The sequence below is a fragment of the Ogataea philodendri genome (genome assembly GCF_020536065.1).
Source record: "Ogataea philodendri strain CBS6075 chromosome Unknown scaffold7, whole genome shotgun sequence".
In the NCBI taxonomy this organism is placed as follows: Eukaryota; Fungi; Ascomycota; class Pichiomycetes; order Pichiales; family Pichiaceae; genus Ogataea; species Ogataea philodendri.
Window position 1 is genome coordinate 16,261 of NW_025763914.1, and position 12,167 is coordinate 28,427.

Below are 12,167 nucleotides of genomic sequence, written 5' to 3' on the forward strand. Positions count from 1 at the left end.
CGTGCGTTCGGTTCCTAAAGAGCCCCCAAAATATTTTTCCTACTCTTTTCTTGTCTAATGGAGTCGTACCTCAAAAATGCGCCGCCGTTCCTCGTGCCGCCCATCAAATTGCCCGAGTTCGTCCAGGTCGACCCGGACAACCGCACAGACGCCAACAAGCACGAAATTGAGCCCAGAATCAACCTCTATTCAAAGTATTACGACAAGCTCAACAGAGATGGCTTGTTGTACGAACCCAACGCAGACTCCGCCACAGCAAGATACTACAAGCAGCACCATCTGTACACGCCACAGGTGCTCCAGGAGTCCATCACCCCGGACATGCCGCCATACACCACGCAAACCGAGCCGTTTGTGGGCTCCAGCAACCTGGTCAGGTTCCCAGACCTATTTGCGGGAGATCATGTGCCGTGCCTAATTCACCACTCAATTGCCCGACTCGGATACCGGGTCTGCATTTTCGGAGGTCTTGCCCGCATGGAGGACGACGAATACGAGCTGTATCTAAGAGACCTGACCAATGACTTCCAGGTCCCGGCTAGCAATATCCACATGGAGTTTGACTACGACTTGCCCGAACCGCTCTCGAAGAACAAACTCACGTGTCTGGCCATGAGACCCAACACAACGGTGTACATCTACAACGTCGAAACAAGCACAATGCTCCAGATGTGCGAGCTGGACGGCATCAACACGCCGCCGCCGCTACTTTGCTCCATGATGCAGCCTCTGAGTGCGCACCACTGGCTGTGCCACGCCGGGTTCGAGCTCGAGACCCACGTCCGCAAGGAGAACGGCCATGTGTACGTCACACGGAAAATCGTCCCGCAAACGTCGATGTGGATGTTCGATATCCGCACAAACACATTCACCAAATTAAGAGCCATTCTGGGCTCTGAGCTGTCCGAGTTTCTGCCGCAGTACATCCCGCGGTTCGGCCACGGGTGCCACGGAATCACGCTCGAACAGAACAATGCCATGGACGACCACGACAGTCGCAGATCAGACACCCGTATGGTCCATTCGCGGCCGGCAGTGGTGTTTGTCATGGGAGGATACAAGATGGACCCGGAAACCAACCGTTTCATCGCGCTCAACGACCTGTGGAAGTGTGAGATCTCCGTGGTCAACTCGCAGGGTACGTTCGACACCGCGTACGATTTCCAATTCTCAACCGAGATCATCTGCTCGCTGCTGGGGCGACCAGAATTTATAGACGACCGGTTCAGTTTCGAGTACTCCGCGGACGGCGAGTTTATTGGACCAAGCACCAAGAAGATGATCCGCGGTCTGTTCCGCCACGGTTTTGGCGCCCGGTGGCCCAGACCGCGCGGGTTCTTCTCGCTGAACCTTGTCAAGAGCCAGAATTTCTATAACCAGTTTGACGACGTCTCGTTCGACCTGTCTTCGCCCGTCTCGCGCATCTCCAGACAGCGCGAGGGCACAGTTTCCCCATCAACAGACACAGGCCGGTCGTCGCCGTTCATGGCGCCGCCCTACTCGTCGCCAGCCATCCGCGACAGAACTCTTGTGGTGTATGGGGGCTCCAGCACTGTCTATTTCAAACTCGTCTCCAATGACGGCAAGGAGCACGGCTACTACCGACACGAGATCCTCGGCGACATGTGGTGTTTCGACCTGATGTCCGAGTCCTGGAATTACGTCCCCACCGCGAAGCATTCGGACGGCCAGGCGCTCAAGATCTGCGGCCATGCTTCTGCGTGCGACGGCGAGACATTGATGGTTCTTGGCGGCCTGCGCGAGTACCAACTGCCGGATTCGCGACTGCTGCTCCAATGCGAAGACCCAGAGTCCGGCAAAGACCACTGGACCGTGGCCAGCTCCATTCTGGAGTCGCTGTCGGAACCGCCCGGTCGCGAAAGTGACAAACTGACGTTCAATTTCTACGTGCTCAACTTTGCCACCCGCAAATGGAAGTACGCACACACGAAACTCGTCAACCAGATCACAGACGTTGTGATGAGCCACTCGCTGATCAACGCCCACGCGCAGGCTGTGCAGATCGACTCAAAAGTGGTCATTGTTGGTGGAGACAGCCGTAAGCTGGGAGCAGACCATCGACTCGAGGCCGACGAGTGCCAGAACCAAACTTTTGGCGGGGTCTGCGACGTGCTGTCGCTGCTCATGAAATTCTAACATTACATTATCGTTACTCGTTATGTATCTGGCTGGCTACCATGCTGTCCACCATCGACGCATACTCGTCGCGCAAAGTCTGAGCGACGCGTCGATCCGCATCGTCAAGAGTATCCAGAAACTCGACATAATTACGTTTCTCAATGCCGTATCTCTCCACGAGCTCCGACATCTTGTTGAGCCACGCCATGTAGTCTGTCTGCGCAGAGATCCGAGAGTACAGCTGTCGAGACACGGCCTTGTTCACGGCAGTGTATTTTTGCGTCGATAGTCGCAGCCTTTTCAGCTTGTTCTTGAGAAGCAGGGCCTGGATCAGCGACTTGGACACAAACCCGAGTCGGAAAGGCACCTCGTCGCGCGCCGGTGGGGAAACAGGGTCTCCACGCAGCTTGTTGTGTTGCGCAAGGGCCTCTGTGGAAAGCTGGGTGGGGCCCTGTAACGAGGCAATTCGGCCTGCCCGCTTGGGCCGCTTGAACTTCTCCACTTCTCCCCCATCCTCTGTTTGGTGGCTGGTGCGTTTCCCGCCTTGCAGGGCATCCAGAGCCTGCCACGCAATATCCTCAGAGGTGACTGCTTGACGACGTCGTTGTTCGTCCACCAGGGCCACGTAATTGGGCTCCTCCACACGTGCGCGGATCCCGAGCTGTCTTTGGCGCCCGCTGCGGATCTGCGCTCGCACCCCTTGTAAAAAACTCGGCCCCCGCCTCCCCCCACGCGAAGGTAGCACCGAGTTCCTATCCTGCAATGAGTCGCACACAGGACAATGGTACTGCGCCGTGGCGCCCTCAAGAACCCCTAAACACCGCAGGTGGTAGCCGCTCGAACAGTCTTGGCATATCGCAAACCCGCCAGACCCGGACCGGTCGCACAAACAGCACAGCTGGTTCGTCAGGTGGGAATGCTGGTGCACGTGGTGCAAGGATGCACGACTGTCGATCTCGGGGTCCAAGGGCTCGGGCGACTGTTTCTTGGGTTCGACGTTTGAGGACTGGTATACCTCGCGGTTGGAGATGAGCTCGATGGCGGTGAAGGCGGCGCGGCATTGCGGGCACGAGTTTGCCTTCTTGGCCCATTCGTTGATGCAAAAGCCGTGGTAGTAGTGGTGGCACGGGACTGTGCGGGCGAGGTGCTGGGCGGAGCGGGTTTCCCGCACAATAGTCTGGGTCTGGTCGGGCAAGTCGTCCAGACAGATGGGACACAGGTCTGGTATGTCCATGGAAGAAGGCGTTAGAGGGCAAGGTTTGTGAATTATAATAATTTTTCCGACCTGATCAGGGCAGACGATCGACGCGGGGTGTGGAGACGGACGATTTCAGATTTTAGTTGTTTCTGCCGCGCAGGGATAATCTCGCACAAAAAAAAAGCGCGTGTCCGGATTATTGGGGTTTCGGGATGCGGCGAAAAGAAGCGTGTTGCATAGCTGGCTACCGTATGGAAAAACTGTGAATGTGACGTGAACTGAATTGATGTAATATACATAACATAACATGAGGTGGTAATTAGTCAGGAAGGGTATGTTCACTCAAAACCACACTGGTTAGGATACTGTCTATCGTCCAGTGGTTGAGGAATGATGCCCAAGCCCAAGAGTCTTTGGAAATCCCACTCGATGGTGTTTTCGGTCTTCCAGCACCAGAACACCCAGCCGGCGTTCTTGCCGTACAAGAACGAGTCCATCTGTGCCTCCACGTACTTTCTATAGTTGGCCACCACGTCGTCGGTGAAGTAGCTGTCGTCAGCCGTGTACAGCTGGTTGCACGAGCCGATATATTCTGTGTTGGAGAACGTGGCGTCGTATCTTGCTCCTCTGTTGGCGCCGTTGAGCCACTTGGCGCAGTCGGTGAGAGCAGCAGTCCACTCTCCGCACAAGCTCCAGTGGAACTCTGTGTTTTCGGACCAGCCCCAGCCACAGGCCGTCTTGACGTGCTCGTCGATCGTCTGCTGCAAAGAACCAACGTCAAACACCTGGTAATGGTGGTGGTCCACCACCACGTCCCAGGCATTGGGGTCCTGCTCGGTGTTGAGCACGTTGTCGAACGTGTGGTCTGGCAAGTACGCGTCGTGGATGATCACCGGAGCGTCGCCGTGGTTTCTCACGAGCTCGTAGCCCTTGTTGTAGAAGTCCACGAGCTCGTCAAAGTTGAGTTCCGAGCCCAACGGCTCGTTTAGCAGCTCGATGCCAATCACCACGTCCGCGTACTTGGAGCCGGCGTATTTCGTGGTGATCTGGTCCAGAATGTCCACGGTCAGGTCCACGTAGCCGGTGGTGTTTTGCCAGCTAATTTCTCCGCGACGGCCAGAGTTGTCGAACCCGTTCTGAGAGCCCGGAGCACCGTGCAGGTCAATCCAGGCCTTAAGTCCGTGGTTTCCACACCACTCCAAAGCCTTGTCCAGATACTCGACCTGGCCCTGAACGTATGGGTCGCCGTCCGCAAGCTGGAACGCCCAGTACCCAATAGGCAACCGCACAAAGTTGAGGCCAGCAGCGGCAATGTACTCGAAATCTGTTTCAGTTATCCACGTGGACCAGTGCTCTTGCAACCGGGACTCTGCCTCGTCCTTGCCAAGAGCCTGTGTGTAATGCCACTCGTCCACAGGCACTTCCGAGGTTTCGGAAGCGGCCTCGAACAAGGAGGGAGTGATGTAGGGCTCCAACACGAGCCATCCTCCGATGTTGACACCGTAGATCTTATCTGTTTGGTAGTTCCACCGGGAGTTTCTCTTGAGGAGGGTGAGAGGGCCGGCACTGGCCACCGCGAAAAGCGTGGAGGCGATCAGAGAAATAGTCGAAACCTTCATTAGTGTTTGAATTATACGAGCGAAGGGGCTACTTATATAGGATAGGAAAGAGAAGAATTCCAAATACGTTTTGGGCTGCAAAAGGTACGCCCTAATTCCGGATTTCGCAGGTGCAGATTTTGCGAAATTTAGAAACTTTGTAGACCCACAGGGACAGAAACGGGAGGCGAAATCTACGAAATAAGGCGGCGATGCAAGAGTTTGGTGATGTGCGCTGCAAAAGACGCAGTGCAAACCGCATTCGTTCGAGGAATGTTACCAGTTAGTTGGTTGCAATATGTCGGGAAACCTCCTTTAAACTGACACTTAATTGCGACTGTTGTTGTTTTCCCTAATGAGGAAAGATTACTTATTATAGACTTAATTAATCAGTTTCCAGATCCGGTACGTCAAACACCATCTAAAAATACAGAGCAGGGTGCCCACCAATGCGCGGGGGTTACCGAAACGGAAAAAGCTTGTTGATCTGTCCCCACCGTTTTGGGCAGTATGTCAACAAACCAAACCTCCATGTGAGTCTCGAGGTGCGATATCCCCTGCCCCCTGGCACCCCAAAGGGATCCGGAAACCGTCTGGATTTCATCCCACCGGGACGATGGGCCTATTTCGACGCGGACGCAGCGTCGGTCTGGCTTGCGGCAATGGCTCTTTTTAAAGCATCGAACGGACTACTTCTGAACGTTTTGTCCTTCAAAACCAGTCCGAACCGCTGGATCTCGCCCTTCTCCACTGCGCGCGCGCCGCGTTTGTGAGCGTTGGGCGTGTGGTCCAGCTTTGGCTTGTCGGGCACGTCCAGTGCGGTGGCGAGCTCCTCAAGTTTGGGCTTGAGCTGGTCACGAAGCTTGCGTTTCTGACGCCGTAACGACGACTTGGCCAGCACCTGTTTGACCGGCCTGGAATCACTCTTGCTGATCGCACCAGTCCCCCCTCGCACCCGTTTTTCCAACTTGGTTCTCAAACTCGTTCTTTTTCCCACAGCCATTACATAAAATTTTCGCTACTTTTTTTTTTCACCACTTATTTGCCATGTCCAAAGCTCTGGGATACACATTTGTTGGAGCCGCCGTTGCGACGGTTGGTTATTGCGTCTATTTCGACTACCAAAGAAGAAACAATCCGTCGTTCAGAAAGAAGATTGTCAGAAACAAGAAAAGAGCCGTTGAAAAGGCCAAGCAGGAGGCAGAGGCGGAGAAGAAGAACAAGCTCGAAGCTTTGAAGGAGAAGTTGAACCAATCGTTGGAGGAGGAACCGCTGCCTAAAGAGCCGGCCGAAAAGGAAAAGTTCTTCATGACCCAGGTCGCTGTTGGTGAACAATTAAGTGCTGTTGAAGGTAAAGACATCGAGGCTGCCATCCATTTCTACAAAGGTTTGGCTGTTTATCCTAACCCAACCGGAATCCTCGACATTTACCAAAGAACCATTCCAAAACACATCTACGAATTGATCATGATGCTCACTGCCATCCAGCCTCCAGCCAGTGTGATGAACGTTTTGCAAGATAGCATTCCGTCCTTGGACCAAGATTAGCTGTGATTTGAAACGTCCACTTGTTTATATCTAAGTAATATCTTTAGACTGTTGTGATTTGTTCCACCATTCGAGGATTTGCCATGTTTGGGCTTTGAACTCAGGCTCCAGCTTGGAAATCGCCCGGTTTTTGTACTCGCCCAGCTGGTCCTCTGCGGCAAACTCTTCGTCGCTCACGTTTAAACTTGCAACGTACGCAAGAAACTGGGCCGGGCCCAGATGCGAAAATACCCCGTGGCTTTCGTCTTCCGGCGCCAGCGCAACGTTCAGATCAACAAGGTCCTCGTTCCGCACCCCAACATACTCTCCCAACCGGTCCAGGTCCGTGTCTGCACCGCCCAGCCCGACGATCCGGCTGTTGAGCTTGTCCCAGTTCTCTTCCAGCTGTCGCGGCTTGGCCCGCGACTCCTGCTGCGCAAGACGCTCGTACTGCCGCCGTTTCTCCTCTACCTCCGCCACAATCGTAGCCACTTCCTTCTTCACCTCCTCGTCAAGCCCCAGCCCGTTCAGATCCAGCTCCAAATCGGGTCTGTCGTCCTTCACAAACCGTAGAAATCGCACAAACCGGTTGAACCACTCCAGAAACCCAGAAAACATCCCCTGGCCCTGCTGTTGGTCGCTCACATACAGCCGGTGCATGAAATCGTAAACGTCCTCCTGGTACTTGTCCTGCAACCCCATGAAACTGGCCACCACGTTCGACGAGAAATGGTTGTTCTGGAAATGCTCCGCCAGCTGGATCAGCTCGTTCATGTACCGGTGGAACACGGGCACATACAGGTGCATCTGGGCGCTCTTGAAAAGTCGGATCAACGGCTGGAAAAAGATCGCCAGCAGTTCTTTAATCAGATCGATCAGCTCGGGCTCGTCCCACAGCTCTTTTAGTGAGATCTTGTCGAGTTTGCGCAGCATCGTGCGGAAATACGAACTCGTGCTGGAATACACGTTGTTCTCCAACGTTTTTTCCTGTTTCAGTAGCTCCAGAAGCTCAATTAAAATCGAATCCTCAATCTTGGTGCTCAATCCGTTGTTGTTCAGTAAAAGACACGGGAAAATCCCAACTCCAGACCTCTGACTGGTCTTCTTCACCTGCAAAACCACATCGTCCGGCGCAGTGAAGTACTCGTCGATTTTCCGCAACAAGGCCGTGTATTTTGGACCCTTCTCGGCAACAACCTGTCTGATCTTATCGAGCTCTTTCTCGCATTTCTTGAGATCATCGTCCAAAACCCCGGAAAATATCACCTGCAGCAACGACCGACTCTTTTTGCCAAACCCAACAGGCATCTGGAAAGTGAACAGATCGATCAATCGCTTGACAATCTGCAACGGATTCGTAAACCGCAAAATCGTCGCAACCAGTCCGTACGGGAACAGATGGTGCAACCGTTTTATCAGTGTCAATGTCTCTCGAGAATTGTCGCTGCCAACAAACAGCTCGTAGATCGTGGATGCAACTTCGATCTGCACCAGCTGGATTAGCGACTGCAGCGGTTTCGAGAGCTCTTTGGTGCTGCTTTTGGTCTCCAACTGCCTGAAAACATACGCAAACCCGTCTGTCATCACCTCCTTCTTTAGTTGCTCCATTTGTGTCTCCAACTCGTTCACAGCGCGCACTGTTTCCTGCTGAAACTTGAAATGTTGCAACTCGGTGTAATAGTCCAGCTGTCTCCGTTGTTCTGCCTCGTGCTGTTCCTGAACAGTGAGCTCCACTGGCTCACGCGAAATGAACTCCAGGAACTCTTTGGACCTGCTCACCGGCTCGATCCACGCCAACGACCGTAAATATCCCCGTAATGCTATTCTCAAACTTTCTCTTGGAAACTCGTGCTCGTCCTCCTGAACCTCAACGCTCTTCTCCTCGTTGAACGAGCGACGTAGCGTGTTCAAAAACATCGTTTCCAACTGTCCAACATCAACAGCATCCTCTGTAACAGACTCCTTCTCGATATCGTTAACAGCAGGTAAGCTCACCTTTGCTTTCGTCTTAGACGGCAGGAACGGCAGATCCGACCCAGCAAACTGTTTGCCAATCAGCTTGTCAAACTCGGAAAACTGCGAGTACCTTCTCTTGACACACCACTGTGTTCCGTCCTCTTTTCGCACGCGAATGATGAAATTGTAGTAGCTGGACTCCGTGGAAGCAATGAAATATCTGGTTTTCTGCTCCTTTGCTGCCACCACCCCAATAACATTGATATCCAATCCGTTAACAAAGTGAAACTCGTCGTTCTGCTCAAATTTCAGCTCCCCCGCGGTAAGCTTGTTCATTTTCTTGTATGTATTTCTGTGTTCACTGGTGCTAAAGTATTCCTTGTCAGCTGTGCAATAAATAGCAGAATTGAACAGAACCAACAACAACGCCTGTAATTTGTAAACCATCAGTTTTCGCTTGCTCACCTCTCCTCTATCGTTGCTGCTGCTAATCTTCTTTGTTCTCCACATCTCCCAAAACACCTGGACTTTATTCCAGAACTCGTCTGGAGACTGAAGATGTTCTAGATGCATCTTGATGAACGGGAAAGTGACCAGGAACTCATTAAACACAAACCTAAGCAACGGAAACTCCGAATCGAAGTGTTCCTGGTACCCATCGGCCGCCAATTTGGCCAATTCGGGGGCCATCTCCGGCTTGCTGGAAGGATCATACATCTTGAACGGAGGCCCAAACCGTCGCAGTCCAAACGTATCCGTATAAGTCGGAGACAACTTGTTAAACTCCATGGTCAATTCCAAGTTGATTAACTCCTTTTTAAGGAAATGTTGCTCCATAGCAGATAACCGGGGTTCTGCCATGTTTGTATGTTTAATTAAACAAAATAAAATATATACATTATAGATTTTATTGTCTTGTCTGATGAATGGCTCCTTCTCCGTTAATACCATTCGCTGCGTCCAATCAATCTGCTCCAATGGCTCAGGAGCACCATTCCCGGAAAAGCTCGTGGGGGTCGATCAAGTCTAAGATCAAGCCGTCTGTGCGAGCCCGTTCCCGTGAACGACCCGTGTCATGGCTCTTGCCGCAACGGTTCACGTCGCCCTCGTTGAAATCGTCCGAGGGCTCTTTTGCAGACTCGCCCATATCAACGCCCAACTCGGCGCCGCCCTTGCGGTCGTTGAAATCAAACTCCTCCTCTCTGGAACAGCCCGAATTGCGCCAGGAGTCCTCCAGCTCAGTGGTGTCTGATAAATCGTCGGGTCAGCTGTCCAAGATGAAGCAGCGCACCAAATCCTTCCTCATATTCGACTTGCCCTCGAGCTCCTCAGAAAGCTCGTCCAAACCTGCCACCCCGTCCAACGTGAAATTCTCGCTGTCGCCAGACATCGACTCCGGCACCAGCACCTTGCTCACCGCCACAAGACCGTCCTATCGCAGATCGCACTCCATGAACGACGGCCCAGAAGACAAGGATTCCCCGCGCATACCGTCTACAGGCAATTCCGATCCGGTCACAGAGTCGCCAGACTCGGATAAAATCACAAGACAGCGTTCCAAGACTCTCAACGCTTTGGACCAGGAAAAGATCGATTTCACTCCCAGCATCCTCAACTCGCTTACGAGCTTCATGAAGAAACGAACACCTACCTCGCGAACGGCCTCGTCCACAAAACTCGAAGAGATGGCAGAACTAAGCACCGACGATCTTCCGCCAAAAGAAGAGTCGGAAACAGCCGCCCAGTATCTCGACAGAATCCTGGATCTCTATCCCGTCACCGCTCTGTGCAGCTCGTTGCTTACCCGAGACTCTGACTTCAACAGGTTGTGTGTGCGCGAGTACTTGGATCGATACTTCAACTTCGAGAACGAGCCAATAGATCTTTCTCTACGCAAGTTCCTCATGATCAACGAACTTCCTAAAGAAACACAGCAAATAGATAGGGTCATCTACGAGTTTGGCCGTCATTACTCTGCCCAGCACCAGAACGCAGTTGTGTCCCAGGATTATTGCTATGTTCTGACATATTCTCTTTTGATGCTGCACACAGACCGGTTCAACCAGAACAACAAGAGAAAGATGGCCAAGTACGAGTTTGTCGATAACCTGATTGTCACTCTTCAACAGGAAGAGGACTGGAATAAGTTTGGAGACCTGGCACGAGTTATCGTGAAAGCTATTCTGGAATACTACTACGATAACATCACATACGCACCGTTTGTGAACATCCAAAAAGACCAAAGCGACAAGGTTCTAGAGAGTCTCAACAACCACGCAATACCAATGCCGTATCCACTTGGTAATTTCTTGAACAACACTGTTTCTGCACCGGGTGCTGTGAATCTTACCAGAAAACGAAGCAGCACTTTCCGTTGGAACACGGCATTGATCGATCCGTACGACTACATCATTGGCAACACCATTGACAGTCTAAAGATCAATGCCAATCTGAGCGTCGAAAACCCGTTTGTTCTCACGTATGGTGAACCCAATCCTAACGATATTATAGGGTCTCAGATCAAGTCGGATAAACAGTATTTGGACGACCGGTTGTTGAATAAGTTTGTCACGGCATTGAAGAGTGACCACTGTTCGATGTTGCTCAAGATCGCCAATTCCAAGGCGGGTTTCCTAAACGGGCACAAAACAGAGCTGGTCAATTACGGAGACTACGACAAAGTTGGCGAAGAATATACAATTGCCCGAGTCTTTAAGATCGGGATGATCACCCGGCAGGAAACCAAGTTATTGTCAAACTATAAATCGTGGAAACGGTATTTCTGTGTGCTCACATCTGTTGGATTGTTGTTCTTCAAAAACGTTTCGTTGTTGAAGATGAAATACGTTGTGAACTCGAAAGGCGAGAAGAGCGTTGTTCTGGAGGAGAATCTTAACAACACGCCGTTGCTTGAATCGTTTGAGCCGAGCTTTGTGATTCCCAGCGGATCGTTTGCTATCAGGATGAAGAAGAACCTCAAACTTGATGATATGCTCAACGAGTGTCAATCGTCCCACTTGAGACATTGCACGTTCTATATCTATGGAAAGCATTCCAAAGACATGTATTTGGTGGACAACCAGTACGAGCTTGTTTCGTGGATCAACTCCATCAACTGTCTTTCTGCATTGGATCCTGTTACGTTGTCGATAGAGAAACTTGACTTGCCGTATGAAGACGAGGTGATCAGAGAAGTGATCAGTTTGAAAGTGCTAACCATTCAAGAACGGCTGGAGAAACTGAAACAGTCCATCGAGACGTGTAAAGCTGTACTGGAGGACTATTTTGTGATGATGAACAGAATCTCCGTTTTGACACCGTTCCAGGCCAAGACCCGCGAGACATTGGCCTCTGCCATCAAGTTGTTCGAGGTGAAGATCGAGTGGACCTGGTTTGAGATTTCGAGAAACTCCATGTTCACGGAAATCATCGAGCGTGTCCACGAACAGCTTACAAACGCCGACGCGGACTCGGACGACGAGGAGTTTGTTACTGCCATTGATATTTTGGAAGACTGAATGTCAAATTCACTTGCCGATCCGTTTACGCTCGAAGAACATGTCGGACCGCGAAGACCCCACATTTACCACCTTGGGACACCCGTCTCTGTCCTTTTCGAGCGTCACACACTCGCGACAGTAGTACGCGTCGCTGATGCCGGGAAGGCCGCAAATGATACACTTTTCACGAGAAGACCCAAAAGCACAGTCATCGCACACCCGCACCTGTTTGGAGGCGTTCACGAACGA

General features: G+C 51.9%; 9 protein-coding genes across 9 annotated transcripts; 4 read left to right on the top strand and 5 right to left on the bottom strand.

Annotated features, from left to right (window-relative positions):
* Window positions 1–57: 57 nt before the first annotated feature.
* On the top strand, window positions 58–2,157 carry OGAPHI_002785 (uncharacterized protein; the record flags this gene model as incomplete). The annotated part of the gene is made up of 1 exon (XM_046203692.1): window positions 58–2,157. One exon carries the CDS (start codon window positions 58–60, stop codon window positions 2,155–2,157), a length of 2,100 nt encoding a protein of 699 aa, XP_046061948.1.
* On the bottom strand, window positions 1,171–3,373 carry OGAPHI_002786 (uncharacterized protein; the record flags this gene model as incomplete). Its single annotated transcript, XM_046203693.1, has 4 exons — window positions 1,171–1,344; window positions 1,501–1,992; window positions 2,198–2,816; window positions 2,928–3,373. The coding sequence occupies 4 exons, from the start codon at window positions 3,371–3,373 to the stop codon at window positions 1,171–1,173; spliced, it is 1,731 nt and encodes a 576-aa protein (XP_046061949.1).
* On the top strand, window positions 3,366–4,959 carry OGAPHI_002787 (uncharacterized protein; the record flags this gene model as incomplete). Its single annotated transcript, XM_046203694.1, has 3 exons — window positions 3,366–3,396; window positions 3,665–4,260; window positions 4,330–4,959. The coding sequence occupies 3 exons, from the start codon at window positions 3,366–3,368 to the stop codon at window positions 4,957–4,959; spliced, it is 1,257 nt and encodes a 418-aa protein (XP_046061950.1).
* OGAPHI_002788 (uncharacterized protein) lies at window positions 3,676–4,956 on the bottom strand (the record flags this gene model as incomplete). Its single annotated transcript, XM_046203696.1, has 1 exon — window positions 3,676–4,956. The coding sequence occupies one exon, from the start codon at window positions 4,954–4,956 to the stop codon at window positions 3,676–3,678; it is 1,281 nt and encodes a 426-aa protein (XP_046061951.1).
* A 598-nt stretch (window positions 4,960–5,557) lies between the features above and the next one.
* OGAPHI_002789 (uncharacterized protein) lies at window positions 5,558–5,938 on the bottom strand (the record flags this gene model as incomplete). Its single annotated transcript, XM_046203697.1, has 1 exon — window positions 5,558–5,938. One exon carries the CDS (start codon window positions 5,936–5,938, stop codon window positions 5,558–5,560), a length of 381 nt encoding a protein of 126 aa, XP_046061952.1.
* A 44-nt stretch (window positions 5,939–5,982) lies between these two features.
* Window positions 5,983–6,483, top strand: OGAPHI_002790 (uncharacterized protein; the record flags this gene model as incomplete). The annotated part of the gene is made up of 1 exon (XM_046203698.1): window positions 5,983–6,483. One exon carries the CDS (start codon window positions 5,983–5,985, stop codon window positions 6,481–6,483), a length of 501 nt encoding a protein of 166 aa, XP_046061953.1.
* A 30-nt stretch (window positions 6,484–6,513) lies between these two features.
* OGAPHI_002791 (uncharacterized protein) lies at window positions 6,514–9,279 on the bottom strand (the record flags this gene model as incomplete). Its single annotated transcript, XM_046203699.1, has 1 exon — window positions 6,514–9,279. The coding sequence occupies one exon, from the start codon at window positions 9,277–9,279 to the stop codon at window positions 6,514–6,516; it is 2,766 nt and encodes a 921-aa protein (XP_046061954.1).
* A 65-nt stretch (window positions 9,280–9,344) lies between these two features.
* On the top strand, window positions 9,345–11,936 carry OGAPHI_002792 (uncharacterized protein; the record flags this gene model as incomplete). The annotated part of the gene is made up of 1 exon (XM_046203700.1): window positions 9,345–11,936. One exon carries the CDS (start codon window positions 9,345–9,347, stop codon window positions 11,934–11,936), a length of 2,592 nt encoding a protein of 863 aa, XP_046061955.1.
* Window positions 9,401–10,027, bottom strand: OGAPHI_002793 (uncharacterized protein; the record flags this gene model as incomplete). The annotated part of the gene is made up of 2 exons (XM_046203701.1): window positions 9,401–9,666; window positions 9,910–10,027. 2 exons carry the CDS (start codon window positions 10,025–10,027, stop codon window positions 9,401–9,403), a joined length of 384 nt encoding a protein of 127 aa, XP_046061956.1.
* Window positions 11,937–12,167: the final 231 nt, after the last annotated feature.